This window comes from Hippocampus bargibanti, linkage group LG18 (assembly GCF_051943395.1).
Source record: "Hippocampus bargibanti isolate YZ-2025 linkage group LG18, ASM5194339v1, whole genome shotgun sequence".
In the NCBI taxonomy this organism is placed as follows: Eukaryota; Metazoa; Chordata; class Actinopteri; order Syngnathiformes; family Syngnathidae; genus Hippocampus; species Hippocampus bargibanti.
In genome coordinates this window covers 12099336-12124361 of record NC_142751.1, presented here as the reverse complement: position 1 = coordinate 12124361, position 25026 = coordinate 12099336, and the positions used below count along the sequence as shown (strand labels likewise).

Below are 25026 nucleotides of genomic sequence, written 5' to 3'. Positions count from 1 at the left end.
TTCATCCTCGCTGCCTCGCAACCAAACTAGAGCGGGCATCTCCCGGGCGCCAGCTGCATCTGCTTTGGGGGGAGTGTGTGTGTGTGTGTATATAGGTGTGTTTGATTGCTCTCATGTGCGCATGTATGTGTGTGTGTATGCACATTGCACCCCCCCCCCCTTTGCATTTACCCTGAACCATTCCACACTGTGGATTCAGCACCTTGCTAATAGCGCACACATTAACTGCAGCTCACATCAAGGCAGGGGGGGGGTGGTGGTTGTGATCGTGTCGTACAAAATGTGTGCATGCTTTTGCGTCTGCCTGCAAAGTGTGTGTGTGCTGCTGAGGGTGAAAGGAGAGGGAGGGGGGGGGGGGTGTGCGTGTGCGAGCGTGTGTGCCCACTGGATGGCTGGATGATGTTTGAACTGCCTCACATGCTCACAGGCAGGAATAAGGAAGAGGAGTGAAGGAGGAAAAGCAAGGAGGAGGCACCTCATGCATCAATTTGGAGGACGGAGAGGAAGGAGGTTCCACCATGCCTGCACAAGTCAAGGAGGTACGCGCGTGTGTGTGTGTGTGTGTGTGTGTGTGTGTGTGTGTGTGTGTGTGTGTGTGTGTGTGTGTGTGTGTGTGTGTGTGTGTGTGTGTCTCCTCCTCTGCAGAGATGGGAGCGCATATTGTGGCGCTGTCATGCAGGAGGCGTCGATTGACTGCTGTTCGGTGCAGTCTCCTTGTGTTGCACGAGGAGGAGAAAAAAAAAGGAGGATGCTTACGTTTTTATCAAACGTGTATCAGCGTTTAAGAATATAGAATGTTGATTTTTTAATTTTATTTTATTTTTTTTTGATTGTGTCATGGGACGTTACCCCAAACGGGGGGCGAGGCCGGGGGGTAAAATAATGCACACATGCTGTGTGGTGAGCGTACTGCCATGATGTATCATTATTAAATGTGACCATGGAGTATTTAACGATTTTTAGGGTAAGTGGCAAATATTGCTTTAACTTTTTTTTTTTTTTTTTTTTTTTTTGGGGGGGGGGGGGGGGGTATTTTGGTTTTGGTTCAAGGTTGGGTAGGAAAAAAGTGGTATTATTAGTGTTGGATCATGAAGTGGGCTGTTTTATAATGAATAATGCTCATATTTACAGACGCTCCCCAACTTGTGAGCGAGATATACATTCCAAATGGTCGTTTGTAAGGTGAATTTGTTCGTAAGTTGCTTTAGTGCTACATTTTGTATGGGATGTATGTTTCAGGCTTATCTAAATACAGTAAAGTCTCGTTATATCGATATCGGATATATCGATAGTCCCGGTTATATCGATGCTATTTCTATGCACGCACAGAGAAAATTACATGCAAACAGGGTCGGATATATCGATAGTCCCGGTTATATCGATATTTTTTCGGACTCCCTTGAATATCGATATAACGAGACTTTACTGTATGTCTAAGGTTAATAATGCTCATATTTACAGACGCTCCCTAACTTACGAACAAGATACATTCCCATTGGTCGTCCGTAAGGTGAATTTGTTCGTAAGTTGCTTTAGTGCTACATTTTGTATGGGATGTATGTTTCAGGCTTATCTAAATATGTCTAAGGTTAATAATGCTCATATTTACAGACGCTCCCTAACTTACGAACAAGATACATTCCCATTGGTCGTCCGTAAGGTGAATTTGTTCGTAAGTTGCTTTAGTGCTACATTTTGTATGGAATGTATGTTAAGGCTTAAGGTTAATAATGCTCATATTTACAGACGCTCCCTAACTTACGAACAAGATACATTCCCATTGGTCGTTCGTAAGTTGCTTTAGTGCTACATTTTGTATGGAATGTATGTTTTAGGCTTATATAAGTATGTCTAAGGTTAATAATGCTCATATTTACAGACGCTCCCTCACTTACGAATAAGATATGTTCATAGGGTTGTTCGTAAGATGAATTTGTTTGTAAGTTGCTTTAGTGCTATTTTTTGTATGGAATGTATATTTAAGGCTTATATAAGTATGCGTAAGGTTTATAATGCTCATCTTTACAGACGCTCCCCAACTTCTCAACGAGATGCATTCCAAATGGTCGTTCGTAAGGTGAATTTGTTCGTAAGTTGCTTTTGTGATATATTTTGTATGGAATGTATTTTTAAGGCTTATATAAGAATGTATAAGGTTAATAATACTCATATTTACAGACGCTCCCCAACTTGTGAACGAGATACATTCCGTTTGGTCGTTCGTAAGGTGAATTTGTTCGTAAGGTGAATTTGTTCGTAAGGTGAATTTGTTTGTAAGTTACTTTAGTGCTATTTTTTGTATGGAATGTATGTTTAAGGCTTATATAAGTATGTCTAAGGTTAATAATGCTCATATTTACAGACGCTCCCTCACGTACGAATAAGATACGTTCCAAGGGTTGTCCGTAAGATGAATTTGTTTGTAAGTTGCTTTAGTGCTATTTTTTGTATGGAATGTATATATTGTATGCATATATATTTATATATTGTATGCGTAAGGTTAATAATGCTCATATTTACAGACGCTCCCCAACTTCTCAACGAGATGCATTCCAAATGGTCGTTCGTAAGGTGAATTTGTTCGTAAGTTGCTTTTGTGATATATTTTGTATGGAATGTATTTTTAAGGCTTACATAAGAATGTATAAGGTTAATAATACTCATATTTACAGACACTCCCCAACTTGTGAACGAGATACATTCCGTTCGTAAGGTGAATTTGTTCGTAAGGTGAATTTGTTCGTAAGGTGAATTTGTTCGTAAGGTGAATTTGTTTGTAAGTTACTTTAGTGCTATTTTTTGTATGGAATGTATGTTTAAGGCTTATATAAGTATGTCTAAGGTTAATAATGCTCATATTTACAGACGCTCCCTCACGTACGAATAAGATACGTTCCAAGGGTTGTCCGTAAGATGAATTTGTTTGTAAGTTGCTTTAGTGCTATTTTTTGTATGGAATGTATATATTGTATGCATATATATTTATATATTGTATGCGTAAGGTTAATAATGCTCATATTTACAGACGCTCCCCAACTTCTCAACGAGATGCATTCCAAATGGTCGTTCGTAAGGTGAATTTGTTCGTAAGTTGCTTTTGTGATATATTTTGTATGGAATGTATTTTTAAGGCTTACATAAGAATGTATAAGGTTAATAATACTCATATTTACAGACACTCCCCAACTTGTGAACGAGATACATTCCGTTCGTAAGGTGAATTTGTTCGTAAGGTGAATTTGTTCGTAAGGTGAATTTGTTTGTAAGTTACTTTAGTGCTATTTTTTGTATGGAATGTATGTTTAAGGCTTATATAAGTATGTCTAAGGTTAATAATGCTCATATTTACAGACGCTCCCTCACGTACGAATAAGATACGTTCCAAGGGTTGTCCGTAAGATGAATTTGTTTGTAAGTTGCTTTAGTGCTATTTTTTGTATGGAATGTATATATTGTATGCATATATATTTATATATTGTATGCGTAAGGTTAATAATGCTCATATTTACAGACGCTCCCCAACTTCTCAACGAGATGCATTCCAAATGGTCGTTCGTAAGGTGAATTTGTTCGTAAGTTGCTTTTGTGATATATTTTGTATGGAATGTATTTTTAAGGCTTACATAAGAATGTATAAGGTTAATAATACTCATATTTACAGACACTCCCCAACTTGTGAACGAGATACATTCCGTTCGTAAGGTGAATTTGTTCGTAAGGTGAATTTGTTTGTAAGTTACTTTAGTGCTATTTTTTGTATGGAATGTATGTTTAAGGCTTATATAAGTATGTCTAAGGTTAATAATGCTCATATTTACAGACGCTCCTTAACTTACGAATAAGATACGTTCCAAGGGTTGTTCATAAGGTGAATTTGTTCGTAAGTTGCTTCAGTGCTATATTTTGTATAGAATGTATGTTTAAGGTTTATACAAGTAATTCTAAGGCCTGTATAATTAACCTGTTTTGGTTTGTGATTTATCGGCACCCCTTTGCAAGAAAAACGAAAACCCGAACAAATTCGAGAATGGCGCTCCACGGTATACTTTCAATTCCAGAATAAATTCGGGAATGGCAGTGAAAGAGTTAACTGAATTCATTTCAACTCATTCACTGACATTCACTAATTTATTCAGGAATTGAAAATATGACGTAGAGCGCCATTCCTGAATTAATTCTTTTTTTTTTTGCTTGTTTGGGTCCCGATAAAGCGCTGGCCATAGCCTCTGGATGTTTTTACCTTCCACAAGGAGGCAGAATTTCCCTTTTTTCCATGTTAGCGTTTTGTTCCAGCTTCAGCTGTTGTTGAAGCGCTATCCACATTTTAAAACCGGCTGAGTTAGCTACAGTATCTACAGTATTAAAGACACATTATTATTATTATTATTATTATTATTATTATTATTATTATTATTATTATTAGCTAGATAGATAGCTTACCATCTATTTGAGTTACTTCCGGGTTGAGTAAATGCTGGCGCGTGTGGTTGCCGCTGCTCCCTCACCGAAAAACGATTCCTGTGACTGTAAAGTGACCTTGAGAGTTTTGAAAGGCGCTTATAAATGAAATGTATTATTATTATTGTTATTGTTATATAAACCAGTATGAATGCATTGCATTGTATTTTGGACAGCCGTCCTCATTTCAAGTTCACATAACTCCAGACCCATATAATTTAGTAATTAACTTTTTTTCTGATGAGACAAGAGAGTCTAAGGTTTCTTACACTGCATTGAATGTTTATGTAGTCCTAAAACTCAATATTCAGTGGATCCTGGAATTTGAGTGACAATGACAAAAACCCTGGCACTGGATTGGACACATTTTTGCACGTCTGGCATTGAATGAGTTAAAAGTCGGCAGCAGAAATTAATTAATGACTCACTGCAAAAGCCAATTCTCCAACGATTCTACATTAAATTTAATTGTACGTTTTGCTCACCATATGGCAAAGCTGGAAAGAAAGGATGGCGTCATCACGTTTGAGTGAATTGAACAATGACACGATGACCGCCTGTTCTAGCTAATCTCCGCCATTTTTTTTCTCCTTTCGGATTTACGTCGAGGGGGTTTTATGAGTTAGCCGTGCCCTTGAGCCGGATACTAAAACTTGATTTAATAGCGGTGCAGTTGGTTTCAATACAGATTGTCACCATTTCCCCCCTCCCTCCTTTTCCATCAAAAGGCTGAGATTATCCAATACAGTAAAGTCTCGTTATATCGATATCGGATATATCGATAGTCCCGGTTATATCGATACTATTTCTATGCACGCACGGAGAAAATTACATGAAACAGGGTCGGATATATCGATAGTCCCGGTTATATCGATATTTTTTCGGACTCCCTTGAATATCGAATCATCCAGTTTAATGTTCACAATTTGCGTCTCTTCCCCACTTGTTGTTTGATCCCAACTTCCATCAGCGAGCGATCATCTCGACCCATTTGGCCCGGGCGAGTGCCCTTTTTAGTGACGCTGCAGTGACTTATTTGAATAAGCTTTGACTCAGAGCTGGCCCGGCATCCCCTGTGGAGTTTGACTCATCAGACTAAGGGAACGACAACAAACGGGGGCCTTGTCTGTGCAGACGCTATCACCCCGCCAGTCCTTCATCAAGCTCGCCTACGCAGCTAGTTTTTTTTCTATAGTGATACCTCAGTTTACGAACCCCTTTGCTTATGAACTTTTCGCTTTACAAATGTTAAATTTATGAACATTTTACCTTGGCATACAAACTTTTTTTTGGGATACACACGGAGCTGCTACAATGAGTGATGTGTCGTTCGCGAACGAGTCCGTTCTTCTCACAACAAAATGGCAGACGACTGTTTTTGCCCCCAGTCTTCGGTTAAATCCACATGTGACTGGTCAATAAATCAGCAGTGAGACGGAGGTGGGGTTTACAGATACAGAGAGAGTGAAACCGTTCTCCAAAAAGAAAATGGCTGCCGACTTTTTTTTGTCCTCTATTCCCCGCCCCCAGTCTTCGGCTACGTGATTGGTCAAGAACGCAGCAGTGAGGGGATGTGGTTTAAACATTAAAGAGACGACAGTGAGAGAGTTTCAACTTTGGTTCAAAGGCAGTTTACACTGCAAGGTTAAAATATCCCACAAACAACCCGCATAAGCCATCTGTACACTTGATGAGAAAAGCTATCAACCCAGCTAAACACAACACAATTGATGAGGAACTAGGTAAAATTATCGCACCTCCAAGGGATCATTCCTCAAGATGGTGAAAGTAGAATGCTACGTTCCTCATCAAGTGTTTAATGCTGATGAAAGCGGCCACTCCATTCCATCAAGCCATCAACGACCATCACAAAGGTAAATAAGACAACTTTATTATACAGTGCAGATTATTTCTTTCATTATCATACCATATCACATTTATTATACATAAAATAATGTGTATTTTGTGTAGTTTTAAGGCTTATAAAATTAGAAAGTAGAAAATTATGCTTTATGGGGACCTGGGAACGGATTATTCTCATTTTAATGGTTTCATATGGGAAATACACTTTTGGGATACACACTTTTCACCTTACACACTCTGTTTGGGAACCAATTAAGTTCGTAAGCCAAGGTATTACTGTATTCTCCCCGGTGGTGTTTGTACGGGCCTTCCGTGTCCACATTTGGGGAGATGAGAGATTCTTGTGTCAGAAAAAGCTAGGGTTCTTTTTTGTTGTCACGCAAAAGAGTGGAGGCACTTGAAAGCCACAGCACGAGAAAGAAAATCAGAGAGAGAAAGCACAATTGGTGGAGGTGATTATCTTTTCATTTATCCAATGAGATTTGTTTTTTCATTTTTTATTTCTATGACCAGCTCCAGTCCGCCATTTTCTCTGGCAGTAAACCTCACACAGAACAAAACACAGTCTCACGATCAAGCTTCATATCTTGCCCATCCGTTTTCGATAGCTCGGGCCCACTAGGGGAGGGCCGCCATGCTGGAGCCAGTTCCAAACTGTCTTCTGGCCAATTACCGGACGCATGCGAGGAGGGTCCATCAGATTAATTGGCCGACGTTAGCTCATCCAAAAATGGCTTTTTTTTTCAACCATTTTTTTCCCTCCAATGCTATTGAGAAGTGTTCAAATGTTTATTTTATTTTAAAAAGGAGCCGAGAAAAAAAACGTGTTTAAAGGTTGTGACAAACAATATTGTTGTGTGTGTATATATATATATATATATATATATATATATATATATATATATATATATAGTTGTTTTATTCTTTATCTAGCTAGATAGCTAGATAGTTAGCTAGCCTGTGAAAGCGTGAATTGTGTGTGGGAACTGACTTTTTAACCAACCAAAAAAGAAAAAAAAATCAAAGTAAAAAAATAAACTAACAAACCCAAGATAAATACATTGATAAATAAATTTAAAAAAGAGATAGATAAATTGATAGCTAGCAAGTTAGATAGATGCATAACTAGGTGTATAGCTAGCTAAATAAATTAAATTAAATAGATCGATAAATAAATTGACAGCTAGCTAGCTAGATACACAGATAGCTAGATGGATAGCGAGCTGAAATCACTCGCGAGACATCTAGATGGATAGCGAGCTGAAATCGCTAGCTAGGCAGATAGCTAGATGGATAGCGAGCTGAAATCGCTAGCTAGGCAGATCGCTAGATGGATAGCGAGCTGAAATCGCTAGCTAGGCAGATAGCTAGATGGATAGCGAGCTGAAATCGCTAGCTAGGCAGATAGCTAGATGGATAGCGAGCTGAAATCACTAGCTCGATAGCTAGCTAGCTATCCAGCTCTCCAGCTAGCTGTCCACCAAAGTCAAAGTTGACACACATAATTCGCTTTCACGGGCCGCAATGAATGATGTGGTGGACCGGAATTGGCCCCCAAGCAGCAGGTTTGACACCCATGCTTTCATCTCATCATCAATTAAACAGCCCGAGGTGAGACAAGTGGGTTATACCTGCCTTGGTCATCAACCAATCACAACAAATGTAGAGACAAACAAGCAGGAGAAATGGCAGTCAAACAGGCCAAAAGACACAATACCAGGAATGTGCTCATGGAGCACTTTTCTACGTGTCCGTCTGTATTAAATATAAAATCCATATTAAAACAAATGAGAACGTCCAGTTGTTTTTTTTCAACCATCGCTCCATCTACTGGATAGATTGCACTCACCCCCCCTAACATAAAATCAATGCTGCATATTTCATACGGAGCTGTCAGATGTCATTTCTTTTCATATTCGTCTGGTAAAGGATGTCTTATACTTCATGTTTACTACATTTAATCATACGCACGTAATGGTGTCATAGATCACTTGTCTTGGATTTTCAATAGATGCAATCAAAAGGCTGTCAGGAAGGAGATGAGTGGAACAGACAGTCAGTTACGGATTAACTCGCCCATGCGCTAAAGAAATTCCTGGAACTAAGTGACGACCAATGACATTTAATTGAACAGGATTTTCAAAACTATACTGTAGAAAATTTTTATTATCATGAAGTTTACATGCCCTGATGTTGACCCTCGGTGAGTGATGACAAAATATCAGTAAAAAAAAGCGTATGGAGAAGTGCCAACCTGGGATGTGAGATTTGCGGAATAATTTTGAACATAAATAACAACAGTTTTATGTATTTTATTTTAGTTATTATTTGAATAATAATTATTATGATTATTTACTTATATTTGTTTGAATTTATGAGTTGATAAAGATTCCAATCAATTCACTTTTCCCCGGGATGAGTCAGTTAAGGATAAACAGAAGCGAATGTTATTTATTTAGCCGTTTTATATAACGTATTTTCTGGAATATAAGGCGCACCTCCAATGAATGACATATTTTAAAACATTTTCCCATACATAAGGTGCACTGCATTATAAGGGGAACCTTCAATGAATGACATATTTTAAAACGTTTTCCATAAATAATTATGAAGATTATGAGGCGCATGGTCAGCTTTTGAAAAAAAAACTTTTCTTTTAGGTGCGCCTTATGTGTGTATATATATATATATATATATATATATATATATATATATATATATATATATATATATGTGTGTGTATGTATATATATATATATATATATATATATATATATATATATATATATATATATATATATATATATATATATATATATAAAACTAGCTATCTCGCTAAGTATCTAGCTATCTTTCTGTATCTATATCTATCTATCCAGCCATCTAGCTAGCTGGCTACCTACCTACCTACCTACCTACCTACCTACCTAGCTTGCTACCTTCCCAGCTAGCTAGATAACTAGCTAGCTACCTATCTGTATATATATATATATATATATGTATCTCTCTTTCTCTCTCTCTCTCTCTCTCTCTCTCTCTCTCTCTCTCTCTCTCTCTCTCTCTCTCTCTCTCTCTCTCTCTCTCTCTCTCTCTCTCTCTCTCTCTCTCTCTCTCTCTCTCTATATATATATGTGTGTGTGTGTGTGTGTGTGTGTGTGTGTGTGTGTGTGTGTGTGTGTATATATGTATATGTGTGTATATATATATGTGTATGTGTATATATATATATATATATATATATATATATATATATATATGTGTGTGTGTGTATATATATATATATATATATATATATATATATATATATATATATATATATATATGTGTGTGTGTGTGTGTATATGTGTGTGTATATATATATATATATATATATATATATATATATATATATATATATATATATATATATATAGCCCTGCAAGATGTTCGCTGTCATTTTGAGTCTATCTAAAAAAGAAAACTGTACTCAGAAGAATCGTTGTGCAAAGTTTGGCAAAAGTGCAGCAAAAGGACACGTTTTATGCATCCCTGTATGAACCTTCGATGATGGCTTGTTCTACTTTTTTCACACTTTTTTTTTCTCACACTGTTTATTCGTCCAATTTCAAAAGTATGTTTGTGCTGATGCTTCAAATGCTGCTGAGCTGTCATCCCTCAATTGTGCGTGTTATGTGTGTTGTTTAGGAGAAGAGCTCGGAGGGGCCTCCTGCTTTGTCGCCCTCCCGCGAGGTAAAACACGTGGCGCCGGATCCGCCATCCGCAAACATCAACGACGAAGTGGATACGTCCGTCACTTCCGCCATGACGTCCGCTAACGATAGCTCCACCGAGGCTGACACACCTCTGCAGACCGACACGGAGGTACGCCTGACCATCTGATAGACAGGCAGACTGACTCAGGATGACCCGAGAGTTCCCTGAATGCCCTTTGAAAACAAAAAAAAAAGTTTTTTTCAGTTTTTACAATACAATACAATACAATACAATACATATCAATTTCTATCGCGCTTTAACAACAGCTGAAGCTGGAACAAAGCGCTCAACATGGACAACTGGATGAGTAACAAGAAAGCATCTTCTCCAAATCTGAACTCTCGAAGCCATTATTTTTATTCTGGAGCAAGGCAGTGTGTGACCAATAGTGACGTCACGAACAACGGGGGCGGGACTTTCTGAAGCTGCCCAGTTCCGAGCTCATTTTGTGGCAGTTTTGGGACACTAAGTCATTTTTATCGGTGTTTTGCATTTGACTAAAAATATCAGCCTGTGTGTTTTGGCTCTTTTAGATGCTAGAAAACGTTTTTCTGATGTCAGTTAGGAAACAAAAAATGGTGTAGGTTGTCCTTTAAACATTTCATGATTTGGCGACCACTAGAACCAAGTCATCCAAATTTGAAAACCAAATCCGACTGTCCATTTTGATCATCTCCGCAACATTGGCTGGACCTTGACATTCTCATTAGACTGAAACATAAACTAATTTTCAATTAAGATGGGGGGGGTCATAACTCCTTGGCAGCGTTGAGGGTCTCGTTAATTAATGGCAGCACTCATTAAGCGAAGGGAAGATGATGAGATGTGATCGGCGCGACGGGAAATAAGCAGGAGCTTCTGGTACAATGTGCAATTCAAAGTTCCTGTGTTGCTTGAAAAAGTTTCACTGTCAAACTAAACATCAAACAAAGATGATCTGTGGTGACTAAAGAATCGGGACACCTGCCGACTTTTAACTCATTCACTGCCATTCCCGAATGTATTCAGGAATTGAAAAGTGTGACGTGGAGCGCTATTCCCGAATTTCTTTGGGTTTTGGTTTTTCATGCAGGGGTGCCGATAAAGCGCTGGTCAGACCTCTGGCAATGTATTTCCCTTCCACGAGGTGGCAGTATTTGCCTTATGTCCATGTTTGCGCTTTGTTACACCTTCAGCTGTTGACGAGAAGGTTTCTTCAGCCATCATCTGTACTTCGTTGAAGGTGTCGGACGTTTCACTTTTTATCCAAGAGGCTTCGTCAGCGAACAAAAAATTGCTGGTAGTTTTGGCCCTATATTTTAGTTCGCTGACGTAGCGAAACAACCGACACCTTCAAAGAAGTACAGATGACGGCTGAAGAAACCTTCTCATCGATGGAACACTCAATATGGATGTATTGTATTTTGTACATCCGCCCCCATTTCAAGCTCAGATAACTCCAGACCCATATAACTCAGAAATTAACTGTTTTTTTTCTGATGAAAGAAGATAGTTTAAGGTTTCTTACGCTCAATTCAATGTTTATGTTGTCCTAAAACTCAATATTCCGTGGGTCCTGGAATTTGAGTGACAATGACAAAAACCCTGGCACTGGAGTGGACACATTTTTTGCACATCGTCTGGATGTGAACGAGTACATGCATAAGTAATGTTTGTATGTTGCTAGGAGTTGAAAGTTGCGGATCAGGAAGTTGACCAAAGGCCAGTTGAGCTCCATCAGAAGAACTTTCCGTTGAATGTTCGAATAGAAGATAAAACCCAAAAAAGGGAACCGAATCCTGACGTTGAACCTTCTCAGACAGCCACCCCAATAGCACCTCAACTGATTCCTCAGCTTAGCGATCCCCACCAGGCCAACCCGGAGAACCAAAGCAGGGTCTACGCCTTCCCTGATAGTTACAAAGCCCCCGGGGGGATTTACGCACTGGCTACGGCAGCCTGTCCCGTGGCAGCAGCGCCGTCCACGGCTACTGGGGAAACAAAAACTCGCAGCCTGGGGCGCACTTCACGTTGCCCTTCCTGAGGGACAGCTACACTCCGGTGGGATTCGGCGGCCCGACGGGTAACGACGGAGTCGGGGACGAGTTGGACAACCCCGTGGACGTGAGGAATGACCACGCGGCGACAACTTACGCCACCTTGGGGGGGATTCACAACTTGAGGCCCATTACCACCATGGAGCTCCTCAGGGAGCCTTCACGAACCAGGTAAGTAGCCAATACACACAAACACCCAACAACAGACAGTCAAACCTTGGTTTTCAAACAAAAATAGCTGGATTGATAGCTAGCGCGATAGATAGCTACTCAGCTATCTCGCTAGATTGGTAGGTAGGTAGATAGCTAGATTGGTAGATAGCTAGATAGCTAGCTAGATTGGTAGATAGCTAGATAGCTAGCTAGATTGGTAGATTGGTAGATAGCTAGCTAGCTAGCTAGATTGGTAGATAGCTGGATAGCTAGCTAGCTAGATTGGTAGATAGCTGGATAGCTAGCTAGCTAGATTGGTAGATAGCTGGATAGCTAGGTAGGTAGGTAGGTAGCTCGATAGCTAGGTAGCTATCTAGCTAGCCAACACAACGAAACAAAGCATCCTTTTCACCAGTGGATCAGGGACGTCATGGTGGAATGGGCACATCTGCTACAAGCTAAATGTTGAAAGCAAACACGAAGCTGTAGCATCCATTGATGGAAGGACATGGTCTAACATCTCCTGTCCCACGTAAATTCGCTTCAATTCCAAGCCGCGACAGTTTCACATACGCTTTGTGGAACAGATTAAAAAAACCGACATTTGACTGTCTCCATTCTTTGTCTCTCAAGAAGTGGCTACGACGAAGCTTTCATGGCGCAGTTGGAGGGCAACCTGAACCCTTTCCTCAGAGCCATGTGCCGAGCGCAGACCCTTCAGTTCCCCCACAAACGAAGCAGTATGGTCAGCCTGGACAGCATCCGCAGGGACCCCCGCTGGAGGGACCCTAACCTGCATGAGGTCATCGCCATGCTCAGCCACCCAATGGATCCCGTCAAGTCCAACGCCGCGGCTTACCTGCAACATTTGTGCTACGAGAACGACCGCGTCAAACAGGAAGTGCGCCATCTCAACGGGGTACCCGTGCTGGTGGACCTACTGGACCACCCCAAAGCCGAAGTCCACCGTAAGGCCTGCGGAGCCCTGCGGAACATATCTTACGGGAAGGACCACCACAATAAAATGGCCATCAAGAATTGCGACGGCATCCAGGCTTTGGTTCGACTTCTGAGGAAGACAAGCAGCATGGAGGTCAAGGAATTAGTCACAGGTGCAGTTTCAACATCTCCAGAGTCCTGATTAGAAGTCAAATCCAGTAGTTTAGTATCTTCTCCTTGTCCAGGAACTCTCTGGAACCTCTCGTCCCACGAGCCCGTGAAGATGACGGTCATCAACCAAGGTCTACAAACTCTTAATGAAGAAATCATCATCCCCCATTCGGGCTGGAGGAGAGAACCAGGCGACCCGTCTAAGCGCCACAGCGCCGAGTGGACCACCGTCTTCAAGAACACCTCAGGATGTCTGCGGTAATCATGGCCGACCGGCGGGGAATAAAATGATTGGCGGCTGGAAGATTTTTGTGATGGACGAGAACTTAAAAAAAAATAAATGTCGTTGCCGTAGGAACGTCAGCTCGGACGGAGCCGAGGCCCGACAACGGCTGAGGGAGTGCGAAGGGCTCGTGGATGCGCTCCTGCACGCCCTCCACTCGGCGGTGGTCAACAAGGACACGGACAATAAGGTCGGTTTTCAAAAATACGTTCGTTTTTTTTTTGTACCAAGTGTACCGAAACTGGGAGTATTTTGGAAATGTCAATGGATTTCAATAATGGCTAGTCAGGCGACAAGCTAATTCTGTAGAGTTAGCGTTAGCATTCATGCGTAGTGATGCAATAGACAAATATTTGATTTTTTTTTTGCACTTGTTTAATTATATACAGTGATACCTCGGCTTACGAACTTAATTGGTTCCCAGACAGTGTGTAAGGCGAAAAGTGTGTATCCCAAAAAATCATTTCCCATAGAAAACCATTAAAATGAGAATAATCCGTTCCCAGGTCCCCATAAAACATAATTTTCTCATTTATTTATTTATTTATTTATTCACACATGTATTTATTTGTTTATTAACTCATTCACTGCCATTCTTGAATTTTTGGGGGAATTGCAAATATGCAGTGTAGCGCCATTCCTGGATTTGTTCGGGTATTGATTTTTCTTTCGCAGTGGTGTCAAAGCGCTGGTCAGACCTCTAGCAATGTTTTAGAATCAGAAATAATCAGAAAGCCTTTAATAGTCCCACAATGGAGAAATTAGTTTTTTCCCTTCTACAAGGAGGCAGCATTTACCTTTTGTACAGCCGCCCACATTTCAAGCTGCGATAACTCCAGACTCTTATAACTTAAGAATTAATTGTTTTTTGTCTAATGACAGAAGAGAATCTAAGGTTTCTTACGCTGAATTGAATGTTTATGTAGTCCTAAAACTCAATATACTGTAGGTCATGGAATTTGAGTAAAAATGACCAAAACCCTGGCACTGGAGCAGACACATTTTTGCACTTCGTCTGGCAATGAATGAGTTAAATGCGAACATGAGTGTGACCAGTTGTCTATGTGTGTGTTGGGATTGTGAGTTCTCCCTCCGAAAGCTGACCTATGACCCTAATGAGGATGGATTGATGGACGGATGAAGGCCCAAAAATACAAATTAAAAAAGAGACAGTTTTCTTTTTTTGCATACGATGGGTCACCGCCCCAAGTTGCCGCGAGCGTTTCGTTGTTCTGACTCCAGAATAAAGCTTTCCGTATGGACGCTTTAATCCTTGGCTGGCAAATGATGGAACATGGAAGAAGACGCTCCAAAAAGCATGTGTCACATCTCATTGCAGTGATGTTGTTTTGGATGCAGCCATTCGGGAGAGGAGAATACGGGGGCCAAATGTTAAAATCCTATTGGCTCCAAGTCAGGAAGCATGATTTTTTTATGTGTCATTAAAGCGTCACACTCCATCAAGTTAATTGAGACGATGCACCAAAGCTGCCAAATGCAATCGGCTTCCGTTCGCATGCCACCGTATCACCGCGCCGCAAGGAATGCAAATTAACGAGACGTTTCATTGACCTCGGTTATTTCTTCTCGTCTTTTATCTTCCGTTTAGTCGGTGGAAAATTGCGTCTGCATCCTGCGAAATCTTTCCTACCACGTCCACAAGGAGGTGGCGGGTGTGGAGCGCCTGCAAGAACCTCACGTCACGCAGCTCATGAGGTCTGTGACGCCGCACCGGAAGAAGAACAACGACACCGACTGTTTTGGAGGCAAAAGACCCAAAGGTTGGTGCAGGACACTCATGTTTGTTTGTTTGTTTGTTTGTTTGTTTGTTTGTTATTTTTATTTATTTATTCATATATACAGTAAAGTGTAGTTATATCGATATTCTCGGGAATTGGAAAAAATATCGATATAACCGGACTCTCGATATATCCGATCCTGCGGCATGTAAATTTTCTCCTTGCGTTCATAGAAATAGTATCGTAATAAGCAGTACTATCGATATAACCGATATCGATATAACGAGACTTTACTGTGTTTATTTGTATTTATTGGTATCTTTATTCATTAATTTTCTTTATGTAATTTGTTTATTTATTATTTTTTTTTTTAAATTTTATTCATATATTTATATATGTATTTATTTATTTGTATTTATTGATGTATTCATTCATTAATTTTCTTTTTTATGTAATCTATTTATTTATTCATTTGTTCATTTATTTATTTATCTAATCTATGTTTGTATTCATCCAACCATCCATGTATTTATTTATTTATTTATTTATTCGTGTATTTATTTATTTATTTATTTATTTATTTATTGTTTATTTATCTCATCTGTTTATTTATTCATCCAAGAATCAATTTATTTATTGCTCTATTTATTTATTTATTTATATGGTTGTTTATTCATTTAAATATTTATATTTTATTTTTTTAGTATTTTTTGATTTACTATTTAGATTTTTTTTATGGGTAATTAATTCCATAAACTCTATTTTTATTTATTATTAGTATTTTTTGGGATTTTTATTTATTTATTATTATTTATTTATTCATTTATTTGTCCACTTAATTAATTAGTAATTTAATGAAATAATTATTTAATGAATAAAATCAGTTTTGATTTTATTTTTGGGGAATTTTTATTTACTATTTATTATTTATTTTTGGGCGTAATTTATTTGTTTTTTTATTTTTATTTATTTATTTACTCATCCATTCCTGTATTTATTCATTTAAATTTATTTCAAATGATCTTTTTGATTAATACCAGGTTGGGCTTCAAAGTATTTATTCCCACTCAGCCAAATGTTAGCATGTATTCTTTATCCTCCGCAAGGAATGACTAATATCCTGTTGATATTCATGGCAAGAATTGTGGTTAGCGCAGTGCAGCGAGAACGTTGTTTGCTTCAAAACTATTAGTTTTTTGTATACCTTTTTAAGTTTTGGCGACAACTCTTCTGTCAAACGTTAATTCCTTGTTGCAGAATGCGGAACTGGCGTTGAGTTGAAATGCACAACTTGAAATGTTGTTGACATTTGTGACCTTTTGTTTTGAGTCATCCCAACTTTAGTGTAGTCATTTCCTGAATATATGTGTGTGTCCTCTGTTGCGATCGAGGCCAGACAAAATTAGATTTCTTGATGATGGGGCGGAAATGATGACAAAATATATTGTCCATAAACATGGATTTTGAAGCATGCACAAGAACACAAATAATGTCTATGTCGTATATCACGCTTATGTGTTTTCTAACGTTGGATTTTTTTTTTGTCTTTGCTACTCTCCATATTCTTCAGAGGAGTGGTTCAGCCATGGTAAGTAACTGTTTTTTTTTTGTATACAGTGATACCTTGGCTTACGAACTTAAGTGGTTCCCAGACAGTGTGTAAGGCGAAAAGTGTGTATCCCAAAAATTAATTTCCCATAGGAAACGATTAAAATGAGAATAATCCATTCTCAGATCTCTATAAAATATAATTTTCAACTAAATAAGCCGTAAAACTACACACAACATACCTTATTCTATGTATAATAAATGTGCTACAGGTATTTACATTTTTATTTCATCTGAGTTGGGAAATACTGTTTTTTTTTTTTTTTTTTTTTTTTTTTTTTTTTTTGGACAATTCCTCACCACGCGCAAACTAGATGATCATATGAACACCCCCCCCCCCCCTTTCCCATTTTTTTGTACAGTAGATGACGATCAAACATGGCTTTCTTGTTTGCTTTGTATGCATGGAGCTGCAGTGAGCAAGCAAAGAGGGAAACTGGTTGAAATGCAAGACCACGCGTCAGCACCTGCCCCCGCTCGAGGACACATGCATTACTCTAACGGAATGACCCGGCAACTGAAAGACTGCCACTATTCCCCTTAAATATACCGTGATTGCTATTTCCACGTCTGGCTTTATCATTGCAGGTGTCCAAATAGCTTTTTGTTGTGTAGGGCGCAGATACTTAAAACGGTGGCTTGGAAAGTGTGAAGTGCAGATAGTGAGAGGTGCAGATGTTACCATAACACTCAAGGATGTTTGTCCGTTATTTGTGAGCAAAGACTAATCCAATTAAAAAAACATATTAATGGTGGTGAGGATTTTTGGGTGAAAAAAAAGTGCAAATTGAGAAAGATGTTTCTCTAATTGGGGTTCTGCACTCCAATTCGTTTTGGTACTTAACGGAAATACTGTAAGTGCCTCTTCCAAGTAGAATTATCATTTATTAAAAAAGGCAGTTGAGTAAAGTCATTTCATTTGCTGAAGTATGTAAACATTTTCCTTCATTCCCTATTAACTCATTCACTGCCAGACGATGTGCAAAAAATGTCCAGTGCCAGGGTTTTTGTCATTGTCACTTGAATTCCAGTGCCCACCAGTACCCACAGAATATTGAGTTTTATGACTACATAAACATTCAATTCAGCGTAAGAAACTTTAAATTATCTTTTTTTTTATCAGAAGAGAAGTGTTATTTTCTAAATGATATGGGTCTGGAGTTATAGGAGCTTGAAATGAGGGCGGCTGTCCTTGTGGAAAAGAAAAAACATTGCCAGAGGCCATGGCCATTGCTTTATTGGCACCCAAGCATGCAAAAAAAAATCCCACCGTTTGATGGTTATCAAAAGTTTACACACCCTTTTTCAAATGACATTATTTTCCCTTCTATTAAAAAAAAAAAACAAGGCCAACATAATTAATTCCAAAACTTTTTTCCTCAATCTATGTCAACGTTGTCTAACAATTCAAAATGAAAATAAAATGTAAGAAAATAAAATAAAGTGGGAATGTGTGTTTGCATAAGTGTACACACCCTCTTACGCACCCCATACTAATATTCAAACTCTTGATAAATGGCAGTTGCAACCCACCCTAATTTAATGTACCTGCAATTAGTTTCGAAATGAAGTTCTGATGATCTAGTAGGCTTTTCCTGACATTATTTTTTTTTTTCAGCAGTTCCTAGATTTTGTTTTTCTACTTCTTTCTTTCCTTTATTCTTCCTTTCATAACTTTGCTGCTGTCTTACCTCCGGTTAGAATGAACGCTGGCGTGAATGGCTGCCGCTGCTCACCCGCACAAAAAAACAATCCCGTGACTGTAAAGTGTCCTTGAGAGTTTGGAAAGGCGCTTAGAAATTAAATGTATTCTTATTATTTTTAATATCGTTGAATATCTTTTATATCGTCCTGAAATTTGAGTGAAAATTTATTATTATTATTATTTTATTTTTTTTACTTATAAGTTATGTCGGTGGTGGTAAAAAAGACTCCACTCCATTCCATCTAGCCATCAATGACCATCTCAAAGGTAAATAAAACGACTTTATTACACAGTACAGTTTATTTCTTTAATTATAATACCATAGCACATTTATTATACATAAAATAAGGTATATTTTGTGTAGTTTTAACGCTTAGAAAAGTAGAAAATTATGTTTTATGGGGACTTGGGAACGGATTATTCTCATTTTAATGGTTTCCTATGGGAAATTAGTTTTTGGATACTCAATTGGTTGAATGCATGAAATGTAACGTGTGATTTTATTTTCAATTTCTCCATCAAAGGTTTGAAGATGCTGTACCAGCCCGAGGTGGTGAGGCTTTACCTTTCTCTGCTTGGCTGCAGTCACAACGCCAATACCTTGGAGGCAGCCGCCGGAGCCTTACAGAACCTCGCCGCAGGGCACTGGGCCGTGAGTGGACACTCGCTTTTCACTTCACAGACCGGTGATTTTTTTTATTTTTTTCTCACCCGATGCTTATTCTCATAGTGGTCCAGTTATATTCGAGCTACAGTGCGAAAAGAGAAAGGACTACCCGTCCTGGTGGAGCTGCTGCGCTCTGACGTGGATAAAGTGGTGCGAGCGGTGGCCATTGCACTCCGTAACCTGGCTATGGACAGACGGAATAAAGATCTCATCGGTAACTACTGGCAAGTTGTCAGAAATGTTTGGTCGGGCACTGTGAACACAGGCTCGAACACAGGAAGATTTGTCTTTTACTGCCGGCAGGAGATGTAGCCATTCATGACCGACGCCCAACTTCTGCATCCTTCTGCCAAGCTATTTATTGAGAGTATATGCAAATTTAAGTGATACATTAGTCAAACATAGTCTTCTTGATTTGAATACCACAGCCCTGGATGTCCCATGATACAAGCACCAACATCCATAAACCAACAGAACAGAGACATTTTAATGGGTTGTCTTTCCATGAACTGATAGATTTGTAACCTGGCTAATGAGCTCTTCCTGTGAAGGAGTTTACCAAGTCCTAAAGTAGTCCAAGGCCAGATCTCCTACATGACGGTGACAGTTTAACAGGCTGTGTCTGATCACCTCAGATTGACCCCAGATTTTCTGTGCTTCCATTGTGGGCCTTCTGAGCATGAAATTTTTAAATATGATAACTTATTTTCTGTCTATTCTCTATCGCAAGTCTTTTACTGCACGGCTTTGTTTTGGGATTTTCTATGTGTGTCTTCAACATAGATGGCTTAAGTGGACGCAAAAACCCAAATTAACTTTATTTATAAAAACAAATCAGACAAAATCCACTTCGGTACAGTATCAAAGTATTTGAACATCATGGCTACTCACCGCCGGTCTACAGGCAGCTATGCGCTAAGGGACCTGGTAGGCAACCTGCCATGCGGCCAGCAGCGACCGGCCAAAAATCTGGAAGGGGACACGGTGGTATCGCTCCTCAACACCATTCACGAGATCATCAGCGACAGCCAGGAGAACGCCAAGACGCTCATCCACGGCCACGCCGTCCAGAAATTGGTAGCCATCAGCAGGTCAAGGTGAAATTCAAACTTCCATTTTTTTCAAGCCTCTGTTTTGGATCATAAGATATTCTTATTCTTATTCTTATGATTATTCTTATTCTTATTCTTATTCTTATTCTGATGATGATGGTCGTTGTTATTGTTATATTTTTTTTATTCAGCCAATCAACACGCGAAACCAGGGCCGCCTCCCACGTGCTTCAGACCATCTGGGCCTACAAGGACCTGAGGAATAGCCTCAACAAGGCGGGCTGGAACAAAAGCCACTTTAAGGTATCAAGGATATACAGACACTCCTCTACTTACGAACATTCAAGTTACGAACAACTGTACATATGAACATTTTTTTTCCGGGTATGTCGAAAAATGTTCGGACAGAGATCCTCTAAGTTAGGTTTTGTATTGTGAAGTTAAACTTCATTTTATTTATCTTATTACGTACATGTACATACTGTGTGTGTGTGTGTGTGTGTGTGTGTGTGTGTGTGTGTGTGTGTGTGTGTGTGTGTGTGTGTGTGTGTGTGTGTGTGTGTGTGTGTGTGTGTGTGTGTGTGTGTGTGTGTGTGTGTGTGTGTGTGTGTGTGTGTGTGTGTGTGTGTGTGTGTGTGTGTGTGTGTGTGTGTGTGTGTGTGTGTGTGTGTGTGTGTGTGTGTGTGTCTGTCTCTCTCTCTCTCTGTCTTACATATGTAGTATTCTCTCTAGTTGAACATGTACATATCTTTATTGAGCATATATTTCATTAAATGTTTAATTTTCAGTACAGACCAATACAGATTACTTATACAAGACTTAAACATACTTATATAAACTTTAAACATACTTATATAAACTTTAAACATACTTATATAATCCTTAAACATCCATTACATCCAAAATATAGCATTGAATCAACTTACAAATGAATTCACCTTACGAACGACCGTTCTCAACGTATCCTGTTCGTAAGTTGGGGAGTGTCTATACCATACATAATTCCACAATTTCAAAACCGTTGTTGGTAAGTACTGATTTCATGACAAGCACGAATGGAAAACGAAACAAAAGCCCTAAAAAAGTCTATTTTTCATGACACGGTAAGTCGCCTTTAAGATAAATGTGATCTATTTTTTTTTCAACTGTCACCCAAAGCCGATGACAACCGGAGGGGTGAAAAAATCCAAGAGCGTGAAGCAAAGCGGCGACGACATCACTTTACCTCTCATGGACAAGTCCCAAGGTTAGAACATTTTTCAGGTAGACATCAAATGTTACTTATGCTAATGCTTAATAGCATCAAATGTTATTTGGTGACTACCAAGAGCAGAATAAAAGGTGAGAAAGCTAGCATTTTTTTTGTGTTTGTTATTTAGATGTGTTTTCCAGCAGTATAGAGCCAAACGATAGACCAGAAGATGGAATTGGACCTGTTGTTGAAAGAGACCCTGTCACGGTAAAACCAATCTTTGTCATACTAGATTTACATGTCCAGTGATGCCTTAAAATGTGGGTGACTGCACTTCTGAGTTTTCAGAGAAATGATCTAAAAAATGAGGGGAGTTTTTATTTTCGGGCTTCCGCTGTGAGCAGCATTTGGCAAATAGAAAACAAGTATTTGTATTAAGAGCAACCAAATAGTTGAGTCGGTCAGTCAACTAGCTTAATGCTAATGCTAAATTGCATCGAAGTTAGTTTGCTATGACTTTGCAAGCAACGGATTGAAAACAAATGATACAGAAACACATTATAACAATACACATAACAATATAACAGTACGCACAGTCACTAGGCAAGGCAAGAACCGATTAACAGCCTCTCCATTCATTTCAATAGGGAAAGACGATTTGAGATACTTATTTTTTTTGAGGGTACATCAAAGCACCACCATGTTTTCAATTTTGGATGCTCTTATATATTACTAGTGCAATTGTAGCATTTCGTCTCCAATAACATTTGCATATCTGTCCCTCCCACCCCCGCATAGGCGATCAGCGAGAGGAAACACTTCATCCGAACTGGTAGGCCCGCCGTGGGCCTCATGGATAACAAACCTCCGCCGCTGGACTCGTGGGTGTGAACGCCACAACGCGGCCGTTTAACAGTCCGATATCACGATACGCGGTAGAGACGCTCTCCAATGACCCACATGCACATTTATGCAAATTGATTCGACGTGTAGTATCAAAAACTCTAGTACCTGTAGTTTTTTTTTATCCTAGGAAATGACGTGCCAAATATGTATCACATGCTTATTTGTTCATAGATTTGATGATATTCCTAAATATGCCATATAGGAGGAGGATCGTGTGAAGTAAACTGAAATATGCAAGACGCTGCAGATGTACCACTCCAAAGACAATTGAAACAGCTTCACCATACACGTAAGCCCTTAAACAGATTAAACTGGTCGTTTTGAATCAATTTCCACCTCAACAAAATGTTACAGTGATACCTCGGTTTACGAACCCCTTGGCTTACGAACTTTTCGGTTTACGAACGTTAAATTTATGAACATTTTACCTTGGCATACAAACTATTTTTCGAGATACACACGGAGCTGCCGCAATGTTATCCTAAAAGATAATGGCAGCCGGCTTGTTTTGGTCCTCTATTCCCCGCCCCCAGTCGTCGGTTAAAGCCATGTGATTGGTCAAGAATGCAGCAGTGAGGGGCGCGGGGGTTTTACAGACAGAGAGAGAGTGAAGCCATTCTCCAAAAATGAAAATGGCTGCCGACAATGGCTGCCGACAGGCAGAGGACAGAGAGAGAGTGACAAAATGGATAGAAAACAGTGAATTTTGGACACATTTCAACTTTGATAGTGTAGACTACAAGGTTAAAATATCCCATCAATCAGGCTCCACAAATAACCCGCACAAGCCATCTGTACACTTGATGCAAAAAGCTATCAACCCAGCTAAACAGAACACAATTGATGAGGAACTAGCTAAAATTATCGCAGAGAAAGCACCTACAAGGGGTCATTCCTCAAGATGGTGAAAGAAGAAGGCTACGTTCCTCATCAAGTGTTTAACGCTGATGAAACCGGCCACTCCATTCCATCAAGCCATCAACGAACATCACAAAGGTAAATAAAACGACTTTATTATACGGTACAGTTTATTTCTTTAATTATACTACAATATCACATTTATTATACATGAAATAAGATATATTTGAGTAGTTTGAAGGCTTTGAAAATTTGAAAGTAGAAAATTATGTTTTATGGAGACCTGGGAACGGTTTATTCTCATTTAATGGTTTCCTATGGGAAATTAATTTTTGGGATACACACTTTTCGCCTTACACATTCTGTCTGGGAAGCAATTAAATTCGTAAGCCACGGTATCACTGTAGTTGAAAAATTATAGTCCCAAATAAATTAGATCACCATATCAGCAACATATTTCTACCAAGGCCAGCCTGGTGGTGGTTGTCACTGCCAAAAATGAAGAGATAATCCTTTTCATGGTGGCCAATTATCATTCAAGATGATAATCATACTAATTACTCACAAACTCTGTGTGCCATTTTTCAAAACCTGCCTCCCAAATTGCCTAATCGGTTCCTGAGATGAGATGTGTAAATGTGTAAACAAAAGGACTGTTAATAAGCTAAATGGATGCATTTATATTGTGATATTTATTATCTAATATTAGACACCTTAAGAATCCGACATTTTAGACGTAGTGTCGCAATCCGCGTACGTCAGTGGTCCTTTACGTTCAAACACCATTCTGGTTTGTAGTCGCTCGCGCCCTTTTTTGAATTGCGATGTTGAATGGAAAATAAAGTACGTGTTAGAATTTCTCATTTTTAACCGCCTTATCTTTTCCACCCGAATGGCGGAAAACAAAAGTTCAAAGAGACTTTGAACAGCTTTAATCGTAATTAAAAGCAAAGTGAACGATTTTTGGTTATCATAGCCGCATGTGTTGTTTTTTTTCAAAGCCGCTTATGGTTCTTGGCTGTCACCGGACGGCAACACTTTTGAAAGAGTAAATCTCTTCCTGGCCGCACTCCCAAAAAATTCTCATACTATTAAAAATAATCATCTATATAAAAATATTTTTTTTTTTGCCAGAAAATCGATATGACTGGTCGCATAATAGTATAAATCTATATTCCCATAAATTACCTAAAAAAATATTATCCATTTTTGGTTACATTTTTGTTTTTGGTTTTACATTTTTGAGGTATTTTTTTTTTCATTTTTGTGGAAATGAAATTTTATTCTAAGGAGATGAATAATTATAATAATAATAATAATAATAATAATAATAATAATAATAATAATAATAATACAAGCAAAAGTACTCGTACTAGTACTAATAATATTACTAGTACTAGTAGTAATAATAGTACTTGTACTAGTACTAGTACTTGTACTATTATTACTACTCGTACTAGTACTTGTACTAGTAGTAATAATAGTAGTAATAATAATAATAATAATAATAATAATAATAATAATAATAATAATACATTTCATTTCTAAGCGCCTTTCTCAAGGACACTTTACAGATTTTTTTTGTGCGAGTGAGCAGCGGAAGCCATTCGCGCCAGCATTAGTTTTGTTTATAAAACAAAAAC

The 25026-nt window shown here is 38.8% G+C and overlaps 1 protein-coding gene across 1 annotated transcript; it reads left to right on the top strand.

Moving 5' to 3' along the window:
• The first annotated feature begins 377 nt into the window (after nucleotides 1-377).
• On the top strand, nucleotides 378-24545 carry LOC148884670 (splicing regulator ARVCF-like). Its single transcript, XM_089020940.1, is given in 16 exon segments — nucleotides 378-539; nucleotides 10006-10182; nucleotides 11741-11981; nucleotides 11984-12281; nucleotides 12897-13375; nucleotides 13448-13631; nucleotides 13729-13846; nucleotides 15266-15437; nucleotides 16966-16983; nucleotides 19233-19360; nucleotides 19439-19589; nucleotides 20280-20472; nucleotides 20619-20730; nucleotides 21586-21673; nucleotides 21807-21886; nucleotides 22418-24545. Coding segments are annotated over 16 exon segments (2553 nt in total). The 5' UTR covers nucleotides 378-518; the 3' UTR covers nucleotides 22511-24545.
• Nucleotides 24546-25026: the final 481 nt, after the last annotated feature.